This window comes from Rattus norvegicus, chromosome 5, assembly GCF_021556685.1.
Source record: "Rattus norvegicus strain SHRSP/BbbUtx chromosome 5, alternate assembly SHRSP_T2T, whole genome shotgun sequence".
In the NCBI taxonomy this organism is placed as follows: Eukaryota; Metazoa; Chordata; class Mammalia; order Rodentia; family Muridae; genus Rattus; species Rattus norvegicus.
The window spans coordinates 52937021-52964419 of record NC_141538.1 but is presented as its reverse complement, the minus strand read 5'-3'; the positions used below and the strand labels follow the sequence as shown (position 1 = coordinate 52964419).

Genomic DNA, 27399 nt, shown 5'->3' with positions numbered 1-27399 from the left:
TCAATATAGCATCTAAGAGTTCTTTGATTTACATAAGAAACAGAACCAGAATGAAATTTCATAACTCCAGCCCTTTTAAGACTGCTGGGCTGCAAGGTGGTTAAGTGTTGCCAAGCCTGACAACTTGAGGTTGGAAGGAACGAGTCACACAAGTTGTCCTTTCACTCCCACCATGATATGCAAAGCCCCTCCACCCAAAGAATAAATAATTTTGTAAGACAAAATTTTAAGTTCCATTTCTAGCTAAAGTTTAACAGTGAGACATAGTGAGACAGGCTATCCCTATCTCAGCATCAGAGGCCCTGACAGGATGACTGGAGATTTGAGACCAGCCTGGGTCTCACAGTGAGATCCCACCACACCTGCCTTATGCTGTTACTTAGTGGGTTTAAGGTAGAATCAAAATTTCATAAAATCAGAAGACATTATTATGTTCTTCAACACACACACACACACACACACACACACACACACATACATATATATATATAATATATATATATTATATATATATATATAGAGAGAGAGAGAGAGACAGACAGACAGACAGACAGACATGACAGAAATATAGCCTGTGGCAGTTTGAATATGCTTGGCATAGGGAGTGGCACTATTAGGAGGTGTGTCCTTGTTGGACTAGGTGTGGCTTTGTTGAAGGAAGTGCGTCACTGTGGAGGTGGGCTTTGGGACCTTCCTCCTAGCCATCTGGAAGACAGTCTGCTCCAGGCTTCCTTTGGGTGAAGAAGTATAAATCTGCTTCTCCAGTACCATGCCTGTCTGGACGTTGGTTGCTGTGTTTCCTGCCATGATGATAATGGCCTGAACCACTGAACCTGTAGGCCAGCCCCAAGTAAATGTTGTCCTTTATAAGAGTTGCCTTGGTCATAGTGTCTCTTCACAGCAATTGAAACCCTAATACAGAGCCAATATCCTACAATAAGTTTAAACAGAAATACAGAGCAGTATGGTATTTGGGAGCCACCATGGTGGCTCAGCAGATAAGGGCACTTATAGTTTGCCTGACAACCTGACTTTGACCCTCAGGATCCAAACACACATAGTAAGAAAAGAGAACTGACTCCTACAAGTTGTCCTCTGACTTCCACAAGCATGCTGTGCCATTCCCACACCAAGGTATTTAAACATGCACACCCACAAAATAAGTAAATAAATGTAATTTAAAAGAATAAAAGAGTATTACAGTATTTGTGAACATTACCAGTTTTAAGCGCTCTTTTCTCCTTTTCCCAAAGGAAGCACTGGACCCTGGTTCTGAGTCCTTTTTTCCATCCTCATCCTCGTCTTCTTCATCATCATCTTCAAAACACCAATCTGGCAATACAGGTGGTGGTGGTGCTTCTTCTATATCTCCATAGCGACGAAAAAGTTCCTTCAAATAATCACCCTTATAGATTCCTGGTGGTCTGGCTTGGGCAAAAGTAGCAACTGCTGCTTCAATGCTATGGAAACAATTATTTTCCCACTAGTATCCATTTAATGTAGACTTATCAATTATTAAATCATACTCAAGGTACCACAAAAAGTATAACTGGATTATATAACAGACAAATATAAGTCTGTCTTCACCTGCAAAGCTTTCAGTCAATGATAAACTAATTCTAAAAACACATACCCATAGTACACTGTAACATATGGTACACATATATCGTCTACATGGCCCACTATAATATATGGTCACTATAATACATGGTACATTCTAATATATTATATACTATCATATTTAAAGCACATTGACATGACTGCTTATGACAGACATGGCTAGCCAATGAAAGAAATTAATAGAATACTGAAGGTCAAGGTCTCTAAAAGAAAACTTGGGTCAAGAAAATGTGAATGGCAAGTGAACAAACACAATGTTCATCAGAAACCACCAATAGCCCTAGGCCCCAAGATTACACATCTTGGAAGAACACTAGCCACTGGCCGGATCTGGCAAAGGAGTCTGATGCTACTGTGCACAGTACTCTGAAAGGCCAAAGCTGAAAAGTACACAACGTAGACAGCCATTGAGTATAAAAGAACAGAACACATTCAGATTAGTGTTTGCCTGACTGCATTCCAAAAAAGGACCTAATGTGTAAAAGGTTTTAGAAACATAAACAATGATCCTAGAACAGGAATAAGAAAATTCCGTTAGCAGTATCCTAGTCTCATAGGAATTTCAAGTAATTGGAATCTAATCCTTTAAAATCTGAAAATATAATTCACAAATAACAAGCTCAATAAAGACGAGACTTGTTTAAATAGATTAATGCCATCCTAAAACGCTTCCTTCATAGAGCATTATAGCTTTCCCTAGTTCTTCTCAGCCAGAGAAGAGAAACTTTAAAGGAAAACAGACCTTTCCAAAGCTGATTACAAATCCAAACATCTGAGATCCAATCTCTGTTAACTCCAAAATACGAGAAAAATATGAAAAGGAAATATATCATCTACAGGATTCATAAGCATCACAAATTGTTCATGTATCTTCTTCCACTATAACAACACTATTTAATATACCTCCAATCCATTTTTTCCACCAAAAAGGCACATATAAGGAAACCAGTGCGGTTGAAGCCATGGGTGCAGTGAACACCTAGGAGAGAAAGTAGCTTCGTGTTAAACTCAATCACTTCAAATGCCACAGAGTTTTAAAATGACAAATTTACTTTAAAATATTTCAGTTTATTTAAGTACACTACATATTCATACATTTTAAAAACTCAAAATATTCCTTATAACTTAATAGTTTGTCAATTTAGATTGCTTAGAGTGTAACAGAGCACTAGACAGAAATCTAAAAATACACTGGTGTATTAGTTTAAACTCTCTACTGTCTAAATTTGTCATTAAAATTTTTCAAGATTTTGAGTTTCAAACACACAACTCAGAAAGGAAGGGCACAAAAATACAAGACAACTATATTCCAGATATTCCAGAAACATTGGTGTAGTTTCCCAAGCTTTCTTTATGATCAATGTGAAATACAGTCAAACTACATTGGAAAAGAAAGTCTAAACCAGACTGGGGGGAAAATGTGTATAAAATCAACTGAGGACTGACAACGGTTGACTGTAGTCAACTAAGTGTGGGAGTCTGAACGAAACTGGCCCCACATGCTCACAGGAGAGGCATTATTTAAAAGGATGAAGAGGTGTGGCCTTGTTGGAGAAAGTGTGTCACTAGCATGGCCTTTCAGGTTTCAGAAAATCAAGCAGGTCCAGAGTCCTCTCTGTTGCCTATGGGTCCAGATGTAGAACTCTCAGCTACCTGTCCAGCACCATGTCTGCCTGCATGCTGCCATGCTTGTCAACAAGACAATGATCACTAAACCACTGAACCTGAAAGTCAGCCCCAATTGAGTGTTTTCCTTTGTAATAGAGTCGCCATGGTCGTGGTGTCTCTTCACATCAACAGAACACTAAGACGGCTGCAGATAACTGATTGACTAATGGGTGTACACTATTTTGAAAGAGCTTTAGAAACCAACTGAGTCTACCTTCACATGGGGCTTATACTATTTTAAAATAAATATTTATAAGAAAGAAACATGGAAAACAAATTTATTTTTCCTAAACCCTCTTTCAGAATATATTCAAGATCATTTTTCTGAGCATGGTGATACGCCCTGTAATCAAAGCATTAGGAAATATAAGGAAGAGAATCAGAAGTTGGTCATCTTAAGCTACACAGCAGCAAGGCTACAGGAGACCCTGTCTCAAAAGGAAAGAAAGGGGCATGGGGGGTGGGGGTAGAAAAAGAGGGAAAGGGAGAGAGGGAGGAGAAGAGGAATGGAAGGGCTCATTGAACAGCTCTGAGTTTTCGTCCCACTTTTCATCCTAGCACTTGAGAGGCTGAGGCAGGACTAGTCCAAGCATGATGCCACTCCAGGATATATGACCATGTCTATTAGCACGAAACAAAATACAAAGTTTTAAAATAGTAATTAAAAGTCCTACGGACATTACTAGCATGAACATCCCTGCCAGATCTACTTCTCGCCTACAGACTCCAAATGAACTCCCACAGAAGCCAGGTGTGATACCCCACACCGATAATCTGACTGTTTAGGAGAATGAAGCAGGAGTTTGGTGAGTCGGAGGCCAGTCTAAGGCACAAAGCCACATCCCAATTTTAAAGGTGGTGGCAAGACAGCTCAGCAGAAAAAGGTTTTTGCCACAAAGCATGTTGACCCTTTGGTCTCCATAGTCCACGTGGTAGAAGGAGAGAACCAACTCCTGAAAATGCCCTCTGACCTCCACATACTTGCTATGGCACGCCACTACACACACACACACACACACACACACACACACACACACACACACCCCATTACACAGACACACACACTACTACACACACATGCACACACACACACTACTACACACACACATACACACACACCATTACACACACACACTACTACACACACATGCACACACACACCACTACACACACACACCATTTCACACACACACGCACACCACTACACACACACACCACTACACACACATGCACACACACACACCACTACACACACACACACACGTGCACACCACTACACACACATGCACACACACACCACTACACACACACACACGTGCACACCACTACACACACATGCACACACACACCACTACACACACACACGTGCACACCACTACACACACATGCACACACACACCACTACACACACACACGTGCACACCACTACACACACATGCACACACACACACACAACACACACACACACACACACAGAGTATAAAAGCATGCTTAACTACTAAGGTAGACTATTTAGGCACGGAGTTCAACCTCCAGCATTGTGGTGCATTCTCATAATCCCAGTCCTTGGGAGGTAGAAGCAAAATGATCCTGAGTCCCAGGTCACTATAGGCTACAAAGAGCCTATCTCAAAAACCTGAATAAAGCAGTATCACTGTCATCTCATTTCTACATGTAGATTTCTCTACTAATAGTTAAAATGACTATTAGTTGAGCAAAATCAATCATTTCTACCTCCATAGAATCACTAATATTAATAAAATCTTTTGTATGAATAATTCTCAAAAAATAAGGATACAAAGAAAGCACAGCTACTAAGAATATGTTCAAATGTAAATACAGTAACCAGCAAGCACATATGGCAAACTATAAACCAATCAGGGGCATGGAATATCCTAAGAAAGTAAATGTCAAATGCAGTTCAACAAAACCCTCTAGAGGCCAGTGGGCTGTCCCAACAGGTCAGAGGGTAAAAGCGCTCGGTTGCAGCCTGACAGTCTGTCTGTACGTACAGTCGGCCTTTTTTTGGGGGGGGACGGGGTCTCTTTATGTAGACTTAGCTGGCGAAGAATTGCTATGTAGATCGAGTTAACCTCAAATTCATACTGATTGCCTCCTGAATGTTGGCATGGAATTAAAGTAGTACAACACCATACCCAGGCCAACAGTACCTTTCTAAAGTTGGTTTCTCAAAACACAATCCAACAATGTCCACATATGAAATTTTGTTGTTGTATCTTGTCTCTCTAGTTATCTCTTTTTACAAGCTATTTTAAAAGTTTCTTAGAGAAATAAGTCATTTTCTTATAAAATATTCTATACCCTAAATTCCTCTGCTTGCTTTCCCATGGTATTAATCACAGCTTATATAAACTATTTGAGTGCACAGTGGTTTATGTCTTGAAGGATTTTTCCCTTCCATTTTGGAAATGTTATTTTGGGGATAGAATTCACATCTAAACATGTTTTATGTTTATATTTCATATAAACCTAGCCTGAACGTAATACTGTAGAACTACTCTTACAAACTTTAACTACAGTTTCAGTGTGGAATGTCCTATGTGGGCTATCATAACTATATCAAAAAGTTTGTGGTTTCAAAACATGTTAGATTTGGGATTTTCAGAGTATTGATGCTCAACATATAAACTGTTTCTTTATCTATTACATAGCCCATGAATTTAGACCAGAAACATAAATAAATTCTATTATTCTGATACATTCTAGCACTTTAGACAGGAATGTTGTGCAGAAGGCTGTGTGCTTCACAGTACACAGGAAATACCTATTGCTACAGTTTTTTTTTTTCTTTTTCTATGTGTATGTATGTGGAGACCAGAGATGTCCCACACCCTATCCCAAAACATCAAAATTTAAAAAGACAGTTTAGATGAAGTGAGGAAATCCAAAAGAGGACTGGTTTTAGTTGACATTAAGGAATTTTTAGGTATTCTTTTTTGCAAACTAATTGCATGCTGATTATATAAAAACCAAATGCCTTAACAATTAAAGACTCTAAAATAGTGAAATAACATGACATCTATGATTTCCTTTAGAATACACAGAAAATGGCAGGGAAGATGAATCAGTTGGAAAAATCCCCTGCCATACAGGCATGAGTTCAGATCCCCAGCACCAATATAAAAGCTGGATCCAGCATACATCTCTAACCCCAGCACTAGGGGATACAAACAGGCAGATCCCTGCTCAGAGGCCAGCTTTGCCAGCCAAACTGATGAGCTCCAGGTTAGGAAGAGACCTCCTGCCTTGACCTCTACAAATACACACATCCATATAAACATGTACATATGATACACACCAATTAACTAATTAATTAAAGCTAATAAAAAATACTAAAAATGAATGGAGATGAAAATATCAGCAAAATAGTATTACTGGGTGTATAGTGTTTCACTTCACTTACATATGAGGCTTTATTTTACTTGTTTGTGAATTTCTATAACAAACAAAAACCAAGACTGTCCTCAGGAAACCAACCTACCTATAAGCTCAGGTGGGCTTCTTTCATTAAACCTCTCACACAGGCGAATGAATGTTTCCGTGTTCTCAGTAGTGGGGCACTCACCATGTCTGAGAACACAAAAGGAAGTTTCTTTGAAAAGAGATTCAAACCTCAATGAAAGATTTCACTTTCAATAACTTACATCTTACCCTTTACACTGAAGTTTGATATACTTGATTCCTTCTTTTTCTATGTCATTTCTGTCATAGAACCTTGAAGTATTTGTCAGATCCACCAACAAGCTCATTTTAACCTTTAAAAAGAAAAAAGGCAGATTTGCTATTTACTACAGTTATTCCAACAAGATGGGTAAGAGTCAAGACTAGAGCTCATCCACTGCATGCTCATGGCTACCAAGCAGCTGACAATGAAAAGTACCTTCTAAACTAAGAAGCCAAGCATTCCAGACATAAGATCCAAGCAGGCACTTAGGGAAATAACCCGAAGCTAAAAAGGGCAGCAAGTATAAGCAAAACAGATTCCCACTCTCGACATTCCAAATGTGAATACACAAGGGAAAACACGGCCACATTCCTCTCTATCTCTGGTCTATATCTCTGATGTTGATATCTATATATAAATCTATACTTCAGAGGCCTGACGCTTAGAAGCAGACCGCGTTGTTCTGAAAGAGCACAGCTCTAGCTCCCGGTACACATCACCCCAGGTTTAAAGTAGCCACCACAACCCCATATATATCTATTCACCATACTATATCTCAGTCTTAAAATATGTAAGAAGCCATTCATGCCACAAGTGTGTTTCTTTTCTACTTAGTTAATTCTTCTATTTTATGAAAATACACTAATGCCTAGAACTATATTCCCTTTAAAGAAGCAGAGTAAAAAAAACAAAAACAGAAGCCAAGTGTAGTAACACACACTTCAATCCTAGCACTCGTGAGCCAGAGGCAGACAGAACTCTTGAGTTTGAGGCTAGACTAATCTGCAAGTTCTAGGACAGTCAGGGCTACATGGTGGGGTGAGGGGATGAAAAGAGACTCTTCTGCAATTTGTTAAGCCCTTCCCGATCTGGAGAGGGCTGGGTGGGCCAAGTGCTTGCTCAGCAAGCATGAGCACCTGAGTTCGGATCCCTAGCACCCACTACAACAGGCAGGTGTGGGAACACACCTGTACTCCCTGAGCTGGGAGGCGGAGACAGGACGATCCTCCTCGGGGTTTTGTTGTCCAGCTAAGTCTAGCCAAAGCAGCAAGCTCCAGGTTCAGTGAAGGACATTGTCTCAAAAAAATAAGTTGGAGACTGACAGAGGAAGTCATCAGACATCAACCTCTGCCCTCTGCACGTATATCTCTCTTCCTGGATATCAGAAAGAAACAAGATAAGGGTTTGGAAATAAATTAAAATCCTAACTTCATTTTCAATAAAATCAAGAAGCATATATAATCTAAGGGTTTGGTTTTGTTTTTTTTTTTTTTAATGTAGTTCCGAAGCCAGGTACACAGGAGAAACAGGATTTCAAAGTCATCCTCAACTGTATAGCAACTTTGGGCAGAGACTGAGCCACATGACACCTTGTCCAAAAAAATTCCTAAATAAAATTAAATAGAGGGGAAAGAGAAAGAGAAGAAATTTATTCCTGAACTCCAGAAAAAGTTCACATATCTTCCACAATATCCTATCACACATAATTTGTAAGAATAGCAAGAAAATATAATCAAGGAAACTGAAGCTGGATTGGGTAACCTACCAAAAGCCCTACAAATCTAGAAGTGTTAAGTCCACCACTTAAACAAATAGAAAGATAAAGTCACATGATCGTTTCATCAGATGCAGAAAAGGCTTTTGACAAAAATGCAACCTTCCTTCAAGATAAAAGTTCAGGAGAGACTAGTGATAAAAAGAGAATACGAACCCCAGCCAGCACCTGAGGCAGAGGCAGGCAAATCTCTAAATTCAAGGGCAGCCTGGTCTACCAGAAGTTCCAGATCACTCAGGGACACACCAAGAAACCCTGTCTAGAGGGGATTTAAGAAGAAAACAAAACAACAACAACAAAGGACATAGAAGCAAGCCAACAACAAACATGAACAAAAACAGAGAGAAACTCCAAACATTTCCACTAAAACTAGGAACAAGACAAGGACATTCACTCTCTCCATATCTACTCCATATAGCATTGGAAAGTCTTCACTAGAGCAATAAGGAGATACAGGGTAACACTTGGAAAGGGAGAAAGAAGTAAGGTATCCTGATTTGCAGAAGATTTAATATATAAAACATCCTAAAAACTCCTCCAGGAAACTTTCTCTGCTGAAAAACACTTTCAGCAAAGTAGCAGTATACAAAATTAATTCATACACACACAAAATTCAGTAATCTTCCTTTATACAATTGACAGATATCCTAAGAAAGTAGGGAAATGGTACCCCTCATAGTAGCTTCAAAATGTGTGTGTGTGTGTGTCTATGTCTGTGTCTGTGTATAACACATACTCACACACACACACACACACACACACACACACACACACAAAATACACATAAGTGAAAAACTTGTACAATTAAAATTTTATGACACTGAAGACAGAAAATGAGGAAGACATCAGAAGATGGAAAAATATCCCATGTTCATGGATCAGAAGAATTAATATTATTAAGTGGCCACCCTACCAAAGCAGTCTACATAGTCAATGCAATTCCCACCAAAATTCCAACACAAATTTTTCACAGAAACTAAAAAAAAAAAAAAAAATCTTCAATTTCAATTTGGAAACACACACATACAAACATATACAAATGGCAAAACAAAGAAAAAAGAAAAGAAACAATGAATTAAAACAATCCTGAATATAAGCACTCCTGGAGATCAAAGCACCGTGCTCCACCTCAACTGTACTCAGCAACTGTAGTAAGAACAGCATGGTACTGCATAAGAAGAGACACACTGAACAATGGAATTAAAGACCCAGACATATTTCTACACACCAATGGGAAGCTGATTTTTATTTTTTAACAAAGAAGCCAAAAATAAACAAAGGAGAAAAGACAGCATCATCAACAAATGATACTGGTCAAACTGCACAGCCATGCATAAGAGAATGCAAATAGATCCATACCTATTACCTGCATAAAACTCAACTCAAAATGGATTAAAGACCTCAACATAGACCTTATACCCTAAATCTAATAGAAGAAAAAGTAGGAAATAGGATTGAACTCATTTACACAGAAAAGAATTTTTTAACGGGACATAACAGCACAGACAATAAGAATAACAATAAATGGGACCTCATGAGATTGAAAAGCTCTGTGTGGTAAAGAATACTACCATTCAGAACAGAGTAGTAGGTTATGGAATAGGAAAAGATCTTTAACAATTAAACATCTGATAGAGGATTCTTATCTAGAATACATGAAGAACTTTAAAAACTGAACATCAAGAAATCAATTTAAGGGGTTGGGGATTTAGCTCAGTGGTAGAGCGCTTGCCTAGCAAGCGCAAGGCCCTGGGTTCGGTCCCCAGCTCCGAAAAAAAAAGAAAAAATAAATAAATAAATAAATAAATTTAAAAATGAGGTACAGAATTAAGTATAAAGTTCTTAAAAGATAAAATAAAAACAGCTGAGAAACAGTAAAAGAAATGTTCAACAGCCTTAGTCATGAGAGAAATGCAAATTAAAATGACCTTGAGATTTCATGTTACACCAGTCAGAATGGCCAAAATCAATAAAACAATGCTGGTGAGGATACTGGGAAAGGGGAATGCTAACTCATTGCTGGGGTAATGCAAACTGGATAGAAATCAGTGTGGCAATTCCTCAGGAATCTGGGAATCGTTCTACCTTAAGACCCATACTACTCTTAAGCATATCAGTGAAGAACTCTACATCCTATTACAGAGACTCATCCATGCAATGCTGTTCTATTCATAAATAGCCAGAAATTGGAAGTAGCCTAGATATCCACCAACTGATGGACGTATCATAAAAATGTGTACAATTCCACAATGGAATGTTATTCGGCCATTTATAAAATGAAACTGGCCAGTAAATGGATGGAGCTAGAATAATCCAACATGAGGGAGGTAATCCAGACTCAAAAAGACGGCTATTGTATGTTGTTCTCTTATAATAATGTAGCTATTTGTTTTAAGCTTTTAATATGTTTGCCATAGTCTGAATAACCACAGAGATTAGGTACCTAATAAGGGACCAGTAAGGAGGAGAGAACCTCACAAAGAAGAGGAGATAGAATATAGTGTTGTGGAGAATTAAGAGATACTAGAATAGGAGAATTAAATAGGGAGGAAGAGAAAAAAGAGAAAAGGAAAGAATATAACTAACTACCACTAAAGTCAATTTCAAAAATCATATGGAACCGACTACTGTAGAAGCATCCAAAAATATACACATATATAAGGAATCTATCAATGAGAAATCTCATCTCAAAAACAGAAAGGTGGACGGTACCTGAGGACCATACCCAAGACTGTCTTCCGGCCTCTGTGCCCATGAACACACATATATCCCTCACTTACAGAAAAGCCCTAGAACAAACCAAGAGGGGAGTACTACAAGAGTAGCAAAGCGCTTTGCTTCTTACCTTCAGACTCTTTAGATAATTTGAGAGCATACTGGGATGGAACCGGTTTTCTTCAGCAACTTGACTATCATATCTTGGCCCCAGCATTGTCTTTAGAGGTAAGAATCTTCCTAAACATTAATAATAATTTATTAATAATAGATAATAATTTCCATTATTTAAAAAACTAAAACTCTATTCCAAAACTGCCTTCTTAAAATAATAAAGCACAGTCTCACATATCCCAGGCTGGCCTTAAGACTCAATGTGTACTTGAGGATGATCTTAAATTACTGACTCTCAGCTGGGCAGTGGTGATGCATGCCTTTCCGGCACTTGGAAGGCAGAGGCGAGCAGAGCTCTAAATTCAAGGCCAGCCTGGTCTACAGAGCTAGATCTAGGACAGCCAGGACTACACAGAGAAACCCTGTCTAGGATTCGTTTGTAACACCATGCCTAGCTCTATGTAGTCCTGGTATGGAGCCCCAGGGTTCCTGATGGAAGCAAGTCTTACTAATTGAGCTACAGCCCACCCTCACCTTGTTAATAGCTTAAAAGGAAAAACAAAATTACAAATGCAACTGCCCCTAATATTCTTTCATTCTGAACAGTATTTTAAAAGACTACATTAAAAAACACAGATTACTATGAGTTAATTCTAAAATTTGATGATATGAACAAAGGAAAATTACCAATGAATGAACCTTCCATAAAGAATCTAAACTTGGGTCTGAAGAGATGGCTTAGCTGTTAAGAGCACTTATTGTTTTCACAGAGGATCTGGGTTTAATTCCCAGCACCCATATGGTGGTTCACAAGCACATGTGACTCCAGTTCCAGGGGATCCAAATCCTTCTTCTGGCCTCCACAAACTCCTGCATGCATGTGGTGCACTTACACAGGCTTACACACAGACACATAAATAAAACAAAGAAATCTTTTTTTCCTTTTAAAGAATCCGAACTTTAAACCACTAGTCATCTGGTCCTGTAAGCAATAACCTCAGTAGAACTCATTGGCTCACCAGCTGGATTTTGGTAGCATCTTCCTTTCTGTCTGTTATCATTCCCTACCTGGGGTGAATAAACATTTGTCCACATCTACCCAGGAAGTGTCTCACATATCTCAATCTCCCGAAAGCTGGAATTACATGTATGTGTCAACACACCCAGTTTAACTCGCTTAAGTTTCTAATTACATGGCTTTGATATTTGGGGATTTCTTTTGTTGTTGTTTTATTTATTTGTCATAATTTGAAGCAGAGTCTACCAAGTTTAGACTCAAACTTGCTATGTAGTTGGGGGTAACCCTGAATTCTCTCCATTCTCCTACCTCAAGTTTCAGAATGCTGTGGTCATAGGTATTCTCCCAACAGAGCTGGTCTAATAATACAGCACTAGGGCTAAAACCAGGGCTTTGTGCATACCAGGCAAGTGCTCTATCTGCTACACCCCAGCGCAGTCATATGTGGGGGTTGTTACGTATATCCATCTTTGAAGCTTACCCACATCTCAGGAAAGATCATGAGGAACCTGTTATGTTAAGATGGTATTAACCAAAATATCAAGGAAATCACCTTAAATGAGCATTTTTTTAAATACTTACTTGTCATGGTTTAGAGTTTTACTTGACTGTTTAAGACACTGTCTCACAATGTAGCCCAGGCTACACCTATATAGATGATGTGACTTTAAACAAGCAATGATTCCCCTACCTCACTTACTAGGTTCTGGAACTAGCTCTGTAGACCAGGCTGGCCTTGAACTCAGAGCTCAGTACTCAGTGCTCGGATTACATTACAATTGGTTTGTAGGTCTTACATCTCATCTCTCCCAAACTCCCAGTGTTGAAGGCTTATTCCGTAATGTAGCAGTGTTCACAGTCACAACATCTGGGAGATGATTGGATAATGAGAGCTCTGACCTCATCACTGGATTCGCTATCTACAGATTCCTAACTTACTGAGTTATATGAGGAGGTAGGAGAAACATCAGCAGAATCTAATTGGAGGAAGTCCCTGGGGGAAGCATATCATTAAAGGATATAACTTGATTTTATACCCTTCAGCTTTACTTTCTGACCACCAAGAGGATAAGTTTGTTCCACCATATGCTCTTTCATGATGTTCTGATTTATCATCAGGGCCAGGCTCCAACTTCTCAAGTTATGAACCAAAAACAGATTCCTCACTTGGCATGACAGTGCAAGCCTCTAATAAATACCAGCACTGAGGACACAGAGGAACATCTGAAGTTCTAGGCCAACCTAGCTATACAGCAAGAAGCTATAACATACAAACAAGCAAAGCAATCACTCCCACCCCTTCTGTGGTAAATCACTCCCACCCCTTCTGTGGTAAATCATTCCCCCATCCCTTCTGTGGTACTGTGGACTATATTAGGATTTTATGCACATTAGTGAAGTGCTCTAACAGTGAGCTACATTGCCCAGCCTTTTCTGATTTTGTTTTTAATTTTGTTTTTAATTTTGAGACAGGGTTATTATGTTACCCAGGCTAGCCTTGAGCATGTGATCAGCCTCCTGATAGATGGGATACGTTAAAAGTGCACACCACCAAGCCCAGACAGCCTTTCTCGCTCTTTTTTTTTTTTTTTTAGATATTTGTATTTATTTTATATGTGTCTGCTTGCACATACATATGTGCACATGGGTGCCTGGTGCCATAGGTATCCAAAATTAGAATCAGATCCCTTAGAACTGAAATTATAGACAGTTGTAACCTGTTGGGCCTGGGAACCAAACCTGGATCCTCTCTACGAGCAGCATAATTGTGTTAACCACTAAGCCATCTCTCCAGCTTGCAACTTTGTTTCTTTGTAAGTTGATTACCTTAGAAATGTTGTCACAATAACAGAAATCTAACTAATCCACTACTTAAACTAATTTATATTTTCAAATAATAAGAAGAAAAATAACAACAGGTAACTAAAATATTTAGTCTTAAAAATATCATTCACCCAAATATGACTTTTTTTAAACTTTTGTTTCCTATAAAACTCAAAATCAACAATGAGCATTCCACCACACTGCTAAATCCAGGGGTCAGGTCTCATTTCTCAATTTACTTGGAATCTCGGAAATACATGACACAAATGGCCAAGCCTGCTGATAAAGGCCAGTAACCCCAGCTATCCAGAAAGATGAGGCAGAAGGAGAGAAACACCGAGGTCTACCTGGGCTACAGAGAATTCAGTCTGGTCAACTTAGAACTAATGAATAATAAGAGATGCAGATAAAACTCTACATTAATAGAATACTGCCTAGAATGCAGAAGGCCACTGGTTCAATCTTCAGCACATGGGTTGAGGCTAGATGTGGACAATTTACTTTTTTGAAAGAGAAACATGTTTGCATGTACAAGTACACCGTGTGTGTGTGTGTGTGTGTGTGTGTGTGTGTGTGTGTGTGTGTGTGTGTGTAATTAATTGCATGTATGTGCATATATATGCATGTGTGTGGAGTTCCTCAGGAGACACCTATCTTTAATTTTTAAACTGTCTCTCACCGGGAACTCTAGCTGTCAGATGAGGCTACACGGTGAGCCCCAGGGACCTGCCCGTTTCTGCTTCCCAACTGCTAGTATTACATGTATGCAATATGGCAGGGTTTCTACATGGGCAAGAGTAGTAAGTGTTCTTACTAACTGCTAAGCCACCTTTCCAGCCCCTCGTTTTTCCTTTAATTTTCTTTCCATTTCTCTACCATACTCCTTTATCTCATTTTTTCAGTGTGTTTTTTTAAAGCATCTATTTAGTACGTGTCTATGAACACCACACAACCTTCAGGAAAGAAAGTTCCCTTCTTCCACTATGTAGGCCCCCGAGGTCAAGCCCAGGTTGTAAAATATGGTGACGTGTCCTACTTACTAAGCCAATGTGCTGACTCTGAGTTCACAATACAGTACAGGCTGTGTCTGATCCCCTTACCTCCCCACACCAAGTGCTGGAATTACAAAGGCATGCCACCACACCTACTTTACGACCAAATATCAGCCTTTCCTCTCCTCCCAGTACCCCCTCGTGCAAGTTCTCCTCCCATTCCACCTTCCCCTTCTCTTAGGGGAATACTCCCTCTGGGTGTGACCCCTCCAACTATCCACCACTAACCTCCACCACCCCCACCACCCCCACCATCCCCACCACTCCCCACCACCCCCACCACCCCCACCATCCCCACCACCCCCACCACCCCGCACATCAGGTTGCTCCACGACTTGGTGCATCCTCTCCCACTGAGGCCAGACAAAGTGGTTCATTTAGGGGCAGGAGACCCACAGGCAGGCAGGCAACAGGTTCAAGGACAGCCCCTGCCCCAGTTGTTGGGAAACCCACATGAAGACCAAGGTGCTCATCTGCTACATATATATGTGCATGGGGCCTAGGTTCATCCCAAGCTCACTCTTTGGTTAGTGAGTCTCAGGGAGCCATCAATGGTCCAGGTTAGTCGATTCTGTTGTTCTTCCTGTGGAGTCCCTATAATTTTCAGGTCCCTCAACCCTTCTCCCAACTCTTCTATAATACTCCCTGAGCTCCATCTATTGTTTGGGTGTGAGTGTCTGCACCTCTTTCCATTGGTTGCAGGGTGGAGCCTCTCAGTGGATAGTTATGCTAGGTTCCCGTCTCTGCAGGCTGTCCCAGGTAGACCCACTGCAATGCCAGGCAGGTCCAACTAGGCTGGGTGGTCAGGCAGGGTTCTAAGCTGGTTAGTTTTGGGGCCCCCAAAGGTTTCCACGGGGAGGCAGGACTGAAGAGCAAGCCTAGAGCTAGACAGTAGGGCTCAGGGGATCAGGTGCCTCTCACCTCTCACCTGGCTGCTATTAAATAAATGTAACTAAATTTTAATTGATTTTATTGTTTTATTTTTATTACATGTATTTATTTATGTGTTTATATGTGCCCACAGCTTGCATGTGGAGGTTAGATGACAGTTTGCTGTAGTTCTTGTCCTACAGCAAACTTTACCCACTGAGTTATCTCACTAGCCACTAGCCCCATTATCAATTTTTATCTTCATATTTTTACATTAACTGATAGCATATATTATCTTCTTGATTTGTACTATATTTTTTCTATCTGATTTGTTTTGATGTTATTACTATTACAGAAGTTTTCTTCCTATCTGAGTCGTACTAGGGACTGAACCCTCAAAGTGCTCACTAAGACCTCCGCCTGAAGCCGGAAGTGCTAGCCACCAATAGTTGTACTTATCACAGCACAGGCAACTCAGAAACCCAGGAAACATGAAAAAACATGGCAGCACAACTCTTCCAAACTGAATCCAAAACTATGGAATGTCTGGAATGACAAGCAAGAATTCAGTTTTAGCTGTTGTTGATGAGAGAACCAACAGTAGTGATTCACAATTGTTTGTGCTTCTTCTTAAGGATTTGTTTTTATTTCAAGAGTGTCTTGCCTATGTGTATTTATGTAGACTACATGCATGCCTAGTGCCTGAGGAGACAAGACGACAACAGATCCCCTGGAACTAAGGTTACAGACAGTTGTAAGCAACCACATGGGTACTGTGAATTGAACCTGAGTTTTCTGCAAGAGCAACAAGAGACATTTCTCCAGGACCCAAAGTTCAAAGAGTAAATAGATCAAACAAAAAGTAGTGGAAAGCATTTCGATAGACCAAGTGAAAGAAAGAACATCAATGAGTGAAGACAAGGCTAAGGCATTATTAAATGCAAATAATGAACAAGAAAATGAATGATCAGGACCACAACATTCAAGATGAACAACACAAGACACCAAACCTAAGAAGTAAGATGCAGACTAAAGGCACAGGAAATTTTCAGTACAATCCTGGCAGAATATTTCCAAAGCTAGGGGAGAATGGCACTGAGGCACAAGACACCTTGATCAGACATGACCAGAAAAGAATAAGACCCAAGCTCACTCTCCCTGACTGTGCTTCATTTTCAGTTCTCACAACTTTTTCTTTTCTTTCCTTTTTTAAAGATTTATTTATTTATGTATAGGAGTACACTGTAGCTGTCTTCAGCCACAACAGAAGAGGGCATCAGATCCCATTACAGATGGTTGTAAGCCACCCTGTGGTTTACTGGGAATTGAACTCAGGACCTCTGGAAGAGCAGTTGGTGCTCTTAACCACTGAGCCAGGTCTCCAGCTCCTTCTTTTTTTTTTTTTTTTTTTTCCTCCTTCTTTTTTCTTTCTTCTCTTATATATCCCAGGCAAGTACTCTACTACTGAGCCACATCTATAGCCCACCAGGCATAGTAAGGTACTCCTTTAATCCCAGCATTTGAGACACAGAGGCAGGCAGATCTCTGTGAGCTCATGGCCGGACTGGTCTATATATCAAGTGTCATGCCATCCTGAGCTATATATTGAAACCATACTCCAAAAACAGAGAAAAAAATGAGTAAAAATATTTATTTGTATATGTAGACAAAACTGTAATGACTTCACCTGTTCAAAACTACACCTAATTCACAACTAATGTTGAGTTCTCATGCAGTCTATTTAGAATTCTCTCCCCACACCTTTAAATCCCTCTCTTTCCTAAGGTGATTACATCCTGGGAAGCAGAAAAAACACTTCTCACAGTTGTCAACAACGACAGCACCTTAACATCTCAGCAGCATTTCATGGACCCAACAACCCCCTTCCTGAAAAGCTGTCTTGCCTTCCCTAACACAAGACTTATGGGGTCTGTGCTTCTTCCCCACCTCAACCCCTGGTATTAGGTTTTTTGAGATGGGGTCTTACTATGCAGCATACACTGGCCCAGAAGCTGATCCTCCTGCGTCAGTCTCTTGATGGCCGGGAATACAGATAGATATCAGACTCTTGCTGTCTCCCACTCACCTAACACCTACCAGCCCTTCTTCCTCCATTCCTTTGATCCTTCTTTTATCCTCTACCCAACTTCTAGATGCCAGCTTTCTAAGGTTCTGCTTGGACCTCCTCTACTCTCTCTAGTACAAAGTCTTCTCCACTACTGAAATATAAATAATGATAACTCTTTGCCAAATCAATGTACTTTCCCAGGGCACATCAAGAGACTCTACTCGGTTTCTTTTGCACTTGAGTAGGGACAAAGCCAGGAGTGTTGACACACACCTGTAACTTCAGCAGAGGCAAAGAATGAGTTTAAGGTTATCTCATACTCCTCTACATTGTGAGTCTGAAGCCAGCCTGGGCTATGAGACCTTACTTCAGAAGAACCTTTGGGATTGAGGCACATGAGCCTCCTCCCCTACCTGAAGAGCTCCCGACAGTTGTTCACACTAAATAAAGGAGAATCGCTTTTTCTTAGGACTGTAGGCTATGCCGCAGTGGATGGACCCACATCCATTTGTATATGAAAAACATAAACTGGATTCAGTGGGCTACTTAAAAAAACATGTTAAGTTCAAGGTGGGACATAAGGACAAGTTGAGAAAGTGGGGGACAAATATGATAGAAATGTCATATGCATGTATAAGATTCTCAAATATATTTTTACTGTAAGTCCACACACTAGAAAATCAGATCTTGCCAGGATGATGGTGCATGCCTTTTATCCCAGCACTTGGAAGGCAGAGAGTAGCAATTTCTAAGTGTTCAAGGCCAGCCCAGTCTACATAGAGTTCTAGGCCACCCAGGACTATATAGTAAAACCTGTCTCAAAGAGAGGGTGGGGACATTATTCCAATTGAAACAATACTAGAGCAATAGTGTACTCACATACATAAACTAAATAAATCTTTTTAAAAAATGAATACCAGTGTTGAACCAGACATAGTGATCTACATCTCTAATCCCAGCACTTAGGAGGCAGATCTTGGTGAGCTCAGGGCCAGCCTCCTCTGTGTTGACAGGCTCAGGACAGCCAGAGTTACACTGTGAGATCCTACTTCACAATATAATTAAATCAGGCTGGAGAGACAGCTCAGGAATTACAAGTGCTTGCAGCTCTTGCAGATAACAGGTATTCGAACCCAAAATGTTTTTTATAAATGCATCTAGATTAAAAAGACAGCATCTGAGATAAGAAAGAACAGGGAAGGGGAAACAAGACAGTGCAGGCCAGTGAACATGACCGAAGTACGTTGTTACAAAAGAGCACATACAGTAAACAAAGTGGTAGATGCCAGTTATCCCAGAACCTGAGAGGTAAGAGGCAGGAGGACCACTCACAGTCTGCTGTTGGCCAGGCCTTCATGAGGAAGCCCATTACTTTATACAATATGTATCAGTAAAAGAAAAATATTCACAAATCATAGAATAAAAGACTTTCATAATCATTAAAAAAGGAGAAATAGGAAAGAAAGCAAGGACATGAGAAAGGTCTAGTGGAGCATGTCTGTAACCCCAGCTAGCAGCAGGCTGTGGCAGAAAGAGTGAGTCTGAGCGCCACGCCAGCCTCAAAACACAACTGATCAATTAGTTAGCTAATTAATTAATGCTAAAATTAACTAAATAAATGTAACCTGACAAACTAAATTCAACTCTTCAGAAGTTGTTCTGACTCCATACACATGTCCATGTGTAGATATGTGCACATGCATTCACACACAACAATGTAAAGAAATAAATAGACAAGTAACTCCAGCAAACAGAAGGCAAATTCAAGAGGCTACATACAATGTGTTAGAGAAAAGGGTTTCAGAGGGAGTAGATGGGGGATAAGAGGGGAAATGTAAAGGGGGAATATGGTCAAAATACATTACATACATGACTAAGCTGTCAAAGAATAAATTTAAAAATATTTTTAAAAGATGATGATTTGGGTTGGGGATTTGGCTCAGAGGTAGAGCGCTTGCCTAGCAAGCACAAGGCCCTGGGTTCGGTCCCCAGCTCCGAAAAAAGAAAAAAAAAAAAAAAAAAAAGATGATGATTTGGGGCTGGAGAGATGGTCTGTATGTAATGGCACTTGCTGAGCAAGCATAGAGAATGGAGTTCAATTTCAGGATCTCACAGATGGAAGGAGAGAACTGACACAAAGTTGTCCTGATACCTCTATATGGATACCTTGGCACATACATGTCCCCACACACATCATGAACACACACAACAATTAGTGTATAATTAACTACTCAGTTCTTTAAAAGATTTCAAGATGGGTACAGCCTGGGTCACCACAATACCTTGTCTAAAAAAAACAAACTCACAAATTCAAAGCTAATCTGAACCAAGATCCTTGCTCCAAAACAACAAAAAAGGCTCAGGCTGGGGAAATGGCTCTGTGAATAAGATCCTTGTTGGGATCACATTTTCAAAGAAATCAGGTGTGGTTCCATGATGCTGAAAGTAAAACAAAGGGAGCTTGCTGGCTCCCTACCTAACTCCAAGTGCAAGAAGAGAGACCCTTTCTGGAGGACATTCAACATCTTCCTCCAGGTTCTGAACACAGACCTACACAGAGACAGAGACAGAGACAGGGACAGGGACAGGGGAGAGAGAGAAAGAGAGAGAGAGAGAGAGAGAGAGAGAGAGAGAGAGAGAGAGAGAGAGAAATACACGCACAAATAAATAAAGGATAGGAATACAGATCAGTAGTATAATTGGCTAGGCTCTAAGTTCAATCCCAACATAACTAAGTAAACGAATATTTCTTAAAAGATTCGCAAAAGAATGATCAACTTGATAGAAGTCAATACAGCTATCAAAAAATATCACTATAATAGAAAATACATAAAATTTATGCTGAGAAAAAAAGGTTTCCTTTTTTTAATTTCCTCATACTACAACTTGTTTAAATTATCTTTTATTCAAGGGATTGAGATTTTCTAAAGTTTGGGGGTTTTTTTGTTTTTTTTTTTTTTTCCAGACAGGGTCTCCCTATGTAACCCAGAATGGTCTTGCCTCCGCCTCCTAAATGCTAGAATTATAGGTGTATGCTACCATGCCTGGCTTTAAATTATCCTTTTTTCCCCTTTGAAACAGAGTCTTATTCTGAACCCGAGACTGGCCTTCAACACAAACCAATACTAAATGCTGGGATAACACACACATGCCACCATCTCTGCTTAAATTCTTTCAAATCACTTTTATTAGTTGTTTATATGGCTTTATTGACTGAGGACTTCATATGAAATCTTAGGAATGCTTACAAAATACATAATAGAAGAATCAATGTGAACAAGTACAGTATCTCTGCTTCTAACAATTTCATACACTGCCAGTCAATACTGTAAAATATGTGTTTAATATATACACAAAAAATCTTTCCATCATTAAAAAAACAGTAAGTTGCAAGTTAGTTAACAAAGCTTAAAACTTTCACTTTTTCTAATTTTGAGGCAGGGCCTCGTTACACAGACCCAGCTGGCCTGGAACTCACTACCTGGACCAGGCTGGCCTCAAATTCACTAGACTCACCAGCTTCTGCCTCCCTACACTGGCATTAAAGGTCTGTCCCATCACACCCAGCAAAGGTGAAACTGTTAGGAGGATGAAAAGGCAAGATTCAGAATGGAGCTGACAAAGGTAAGGAGCTACTCTACCAACTCAAACTCCCTTTAAAAAGTGGGGCCATAGGGAAGGGGAGGCGTATTTGTTCCCAACATCTTGGAAACAGAAGCAGAATCAGGGGTTAAAGGTGATCCTCAAACTACATTGGCCATAGTTCAAGGCCAGCCACATAAAACACAAACAAAATGAGTACATGATAATTGCATTTATTCAAAAATGTATGCTATCAATGACAGAAAGCAGGTCAACAGCTGTCCGGGATAAAAAAGATTACAAAAGTTTCATACAACAGTGTATAGAAAGACTACTATGTAGAAGACCTCATAATATTTTCCCTATGTCTACTGTTGAAACAGTCTCTAGGCAGCCACGCAGTGGGTTGCATGGGATAAAAACTGTACCTTAAAGTGAAGTGTTTTAGGTAAACTGGATGGAACATATACCAAGAGCATGAGATTTAAATGTATATGGGTTTCACGTTTAAACTCCCCTTTTTGAAGGTTTATGTGTATGTGTGCATGTGGTAATTATGAGTACAGGCCACATGTGTGCAGGTACTGGAAGAAGCCAGAAGAGGGAATCAGATGTCCTGAAACTGGAGTTGCAGGTGTCATTGAGTACTGGGAACTGTGTGTTCTCTGGAACAGCAGCACCGTGACAGCTCTCAAACTCCTAAAACTGGACTTTAAAGTTAGCCATTTCACTTGGCATTGACTTGGTATTAGCATGGCCTGGACTGGAGATGAACTGTAGCACCAAAGCCTGGGGTCCTCGCCAGTCTTAGAAAGCCACCTCTCCCATTTATCTGTCACTGCATAATTGGTGTTGACTGGAACTTCCTGACATGGGTACACGTGTTATCTTTTCCATGTAACTTAAGCAAGGCAACATAAATAAAGAGCCAGAGGGGGCAACAGGAAATTTTGAAGGTGGTAAAAATTCTGAGATTCCCTAAATTTAATTACAAATGCTGATGCCAGAAAAGATACCCAGTTACCACCACATCCTGACCCACAACACAGATGTTTCTTTCTGTATGTGCTGAAATCTTCACATAAGCTCCATTCTAAAACGTCCTGCTTTGTGTTACAGAACACAGCTTGGGGGGGGGGGGGCAGAGACAGAGAGAGAGAAAGGGGGGGGGGAGACAGAGATAGAGAGACAGACAGAAACTGACTTACTCTAAAACAGAGAGACACAGAATAAAGACAACCGGAAAGCAAGGGTGTGGGCTTCTAGGAGAGTGTGGGTACCAGCTCCTCAACAGAGAGCCACAGCTCATTGTATTTTGCCTCGCGTTCAAACAGCTAAAAAGAGGGAAAGGGGGTTGGGGATTTAGCTCAGTGCTAGGCAAGCGCAAGGCCCTGGGTTCGGTCCTCAGCTCGGGGGGGGGGGGGGGGGGGGGAGGAAACGCTTACGTCTGGGTTAGATATGGAGATTTAGCAGATTTAGCAGATCTTTGCAAACAGCCGCCCGATAATTACGCTACAGTTGAGTAAATCCAATGTAAGCAGTTCGTGTATTCCTTCCTCAGTTTTATCACAAAAATGCTTTCGGCTCCTAGGTCCAGCCGACAAAGTTCCTAATTGCTCTCTAACCTTGTTGCTGGTAACTGTGGAGTCTGGTCCTTTAAGGTTACCATGTGCGATGTCTCCACAAATTCAGAGACCTGTGCCTCAGTTATTTCATGTGTATTCCTGGAATATATGCGTGTGGTCCAAATCTATCAAACTGTACACTTTTAAGTCATTGTCTGTCAGCCAAGCAGTGACACGGGCCTATAATCCCAGGTACTCTGGAAACTCGAGAAAGAAGCTCGGAAGTTCGGAGATGTCAAACTCAAGATGGCAACATTCCGCAAAAGTCAATTTAATAACAAAACCAAAAATTCCCCGCTTCCCAGCCTCACTTCGCTTTAAGCTTTTCTGAATTTCAAGGCTCATACTACTCTCTTTCCAAGAACAAGTCTCGCCAAGACAGCGAGACCTGGACTCAAAAATACCACAAAGAGGTTCACAAACTTTAAGCTCCAAGAAGCCTCTTGTCCACCTCCGGTTCTCATTCCTCCGCCCTGCCGGACCCCGACTAGCGGCCACCAAGCGCGCGGGTCCCCAGGCCGGCTTAGTGGGATTCGAACCCTCCCGTAGTCCCCTCCCGGGTACCTGCCACCGGCTGGCCGCGCCTCGGACAGTTCAGCCACCGAGGCGGGATCTTGTTGTAAGCCATGTCTACGCCGCCTCGCCGACAGCTCCTTAGCAAGCCAGCCCAGACCCCAACGGCAGCAGCTCCACCCGGGTCCTCAGCGGCGCGCCACTTTCATTCAGGTTCGACTCCGCGGCTCCCAGCGAGCCCACAATGCACTGCGACTTCCGCCCCAAAGGATCCGCCCCCTTTCTTCCGAGGTCAGGCGAAGTGGAAGCTCCGCCCCGCTGAGGGAGGGGAAGCTGCTGAGAACTAGAGGGGCGGTTCCACCTGGCCCCGCCCCCTGTATCTCTGGGCACCGGCCTCTGCCACGCCCCACCTCTGTTTTGCCTTTGTGAGTTCTCAAATGACTGGTGTCCCGGTTTTTTTTCCATCTAAACAAGAGAAACCCCCAAAGTAGAAGGAATCCAAGCTTCTTTCCACCTGTGGATTGACCTGCTACATTCAAAAGGGTGTTTCGCAGGTGAAAAATTGCTTTTCCATTAGTCATAGCTCAAATGTGATGTCTCTGCTGGTTCTGGGTTTAAACTGTCATTTGAGTATCCTCCCTTGCCTGAATCAAAAAATCCGGAAAATCTGAGTCTAGGTTATTACAAATGAGGAGTTTCTTTTTTGGCGAAGAGTAGGGGACATGCTGCTGACCACCCATGAAACTTCAAAAATTAATTCCAGAAGCCCTAAGATTATCAGTTTTGAAGCAGGTGGTTTTGATGGTTTTTGTTTGTTTGTTTGTCTTGTTTTGTCTGTTGCTGGGTTTCATCTTTTTTTTTCTCCCTTTCTCATAAGTATATTTAGGATTTTTGAAAGTCTCTGTCTCAAAGGAACCACTAATCATGTGTAATTGGCCAAGATAGGAATTGACCCTGGTTACTAACTACATAGACCAAGTCACATAGACCAGGAAGCCTTGTGTTTCTCCCCATTCCTGAGATTTAAACTACCATATGACAAGCTGGAGCTATAAGGGCTTTGTTGTGGGCCACTAGGAGCAAGGTGGTTCTTCCTTATAATGCCTTCAGTAATCAACTTGACATGCCTGAGAAGAGGAAACTTCAATTGAGAACCTAATTGACCTGTGGCCATGTCTGTTGGGCATTTTCTTGATTGCTAATTGTAGTGGTTTGACTGTGCTTTGCCCAAGGAAAGTGGCACTGTTAGTAAGTGTGCTCTTGTTGAAGGAGGTGTAGCCTTGTTAGAGGAAGTGTGTCACTGTGGGGGTGGGCTCAAGTCTGCCAGAGTCAGTCTTCTCCTAGCTGCAGTTGGATCAAGATGTAAAACTCTCAGCTTTCTGGATGCCGCCATGCTTCCCTCCTTAATGATAATGGACTGAACCTCTGAACCTGTAAACTGACCCAATTAAATGTTGTCCTGGTCATTGTGTCTCTTCACAACCACAAAACCTGAAACTAAGGCACTATTTGACTGTGGGTGGTGCCATTCCTGATCCAATGGGTCAGTGATTCTCAACCTTCCTAATGCTGAGACCCTTTTAATACAGTTCCTCATGGAGACCACCAACCATAAAATTATTTTTGTTGCCACCTTCATAACTTAATTGTGCTACTGTTATGAATGGCAATGTAAATATTTTTGAAGGTTGAGATTTTCGGGGAGTTGCAACCAGGAGGTTAAAAACCAAACAGACTGGGCTGTATAGGAAAGCCAGGTGAGCAAGCCAGGGATGTCAGCCAGAGTTTCTCCAGAGTTCCTACCTTCAGGTTCCTGCTTGGATTCCTGCCCTGGTTTCCTTTCTGGGTGGACCAGTAGGCCCAATAAATCCTGTCCTCCTAAGTGCCTTTAACCAGTGTTTTATTTACAGCAACAAAAAAAAAAAAAATCTAAAACACATTTGCTCAAATGAGTAGAATCTGAATCCTACCTCTGGCCTTAAGTGAAGGGAGACGTAACATTATAATCTCACTCAAAATTTACAACTTTTTTGTACTATTGTCACCTCCCTTTAGAGTTACTCCAACAGAGCATCTGAGTCTTCTGACCAGGAGACCTCCCCACCACCATGCCTAGGAAGGTTTGCTGAGGAGTTAGAAGAATAATCATCCCCTAAGGACCCCAAGCCCTTCCCCCACTATAGTTACTTAAAGATTTTCACTAATGCTGTTCTGCTTTCTGCTTTTTTTTTTTTTTTCCGGGGCTGGGGACCGAACCCAGGACCTTGTGCTTCCTAGGTAAGCACTCTACCACTGAGCCAAATCCCCAACTCTGCTTTTTTCTTAACAAAAAAAAAAAATCATAACTTTTCCTTCTTTCTGTTTGCCTTTTTTCCCCCTAATATTGGCCAAAATCCTATTCATGCTTACCCTGACATTATGGAAAATCTCATTTTCTCTGTAAAGCCCTCTCGTCTTATGACAGGTTCTTCAGAATTGCAACATTCCTTCAAATTGAAACACTGGTGCACACACACACACACACACACACACACACACACACACATACACACACAAAGTGTGAGGCCTTTGAGCCTCAGGAGTTAAACAACAGGAAATTGTAAGATCCCTGAGGGTTGTTAACCATCAGTGTTCAAAGGAGTGAGCTACTGCTGGGAGGCAGGATGAAAAGAGATAGTCGATGATAAAGTTGCCTATGAGCTGCATAGAAGGTCGGGAGTTGAAGGTTTTCTGAATCATCACCACCTTGGTGTAGGCTTTCTAGTCTTTTGAGTTACCCCTGCTCCTTGTCAGTAACCCCTGACCCACACTCCTGTTAGTAACCTCACTAAAAACCCCTTTGATTCGGGCTGGAGAGATGGCTCACTGGTTAAGAGCACTGACTGCTCTTCCAGAGGTCCTGAGTTCAAATCCCAGCAACCACATGGTGGCTCACAACCATCTGTAATGAGATCTGATGCCCTCTTCTGGTGTGTCTGAAGACAGCTACAGTGTACTTGTATATAAATAAATAAATCTTCTAAAAAATTTAAAAAAAAAAAAAAAACCTTTGATTCACCAAGTTGGCAACAAGTATACTCATTACTCTAGTTGGCTCCCTATGTGTTGTGTCTCCCCAGCAAATGTCCGCCACACAACATCCCAGGCCCATGAAGTTGCTTGCCAGCGTCCATGGCCTAACCACAATGCTGCTGGCTTTCTTGCTCTCCATCTTGATGTTCTCCAGCCCCCTCTTCCCAGCAACCACCAGTGCTTACAGACTGCCTGCTTGGTGTGTCTTTCTCTGCCCTAAACTTCCTTCAGTTCTTTTTTGAAGTCAGTTCCTGCATGGCGGTACTCAGCTCAGTATGTCCTCTTAATTCAGGATCCATCCACGAAACGGTGCCACCTATATTCAGAATAGGTCTTTCCATCTCAATTAACCCCATTTAGAAGGTCTGTCACGGGCTGGAGAGATGGCTCAGTGGTTAAGAGCACTGACTGCTCTTCC

The 27399-nt window shown here is 41.1% G+C and overlaps 1 protein-coding gene across 20 annotated transcripts in view; it reads right to left on the bottom strand.

Annotated features, from left to right (window-relative positions):
- Rngtt (RNA guanylyltransferase and 5'-phosphatase) overlaps window positions 1–24152 on the bottom strand; it is a 213557-nt gene extending 189405 nt beyond the window's left edge. For 3 of the 20 annotated variants that reach the window (XR_015619687.1, XR_015619690.1, XM_087548855.1), the window contains exons 1-7: window positions 23961–24152; window positions 11374–11483; window positions 7942–8128; window positions 6961–7064; window positions 6791–6879; window positions 2524–2599; window positions 1220–1460 (exon numbers count right to left, since the gene is read on the bottom strand). Coding sequence is in view for 10 of the 20 variants with exons in the window: in XM_087548855.1 (XP_087404981.1) it covers window positions 1220–1460; window positions 2524–2599; window positions 6791–6879; window positions 6961–7064; window positions 7942–8088 (657 nt within the window). In the remaining 10 variants the exon portion in view is untranslated. 20 annotated transcript variants of the gene reach the window in all.
- Between the last annotated feature and the right edge of the window lie 3247 nt (window positions 24153–27399).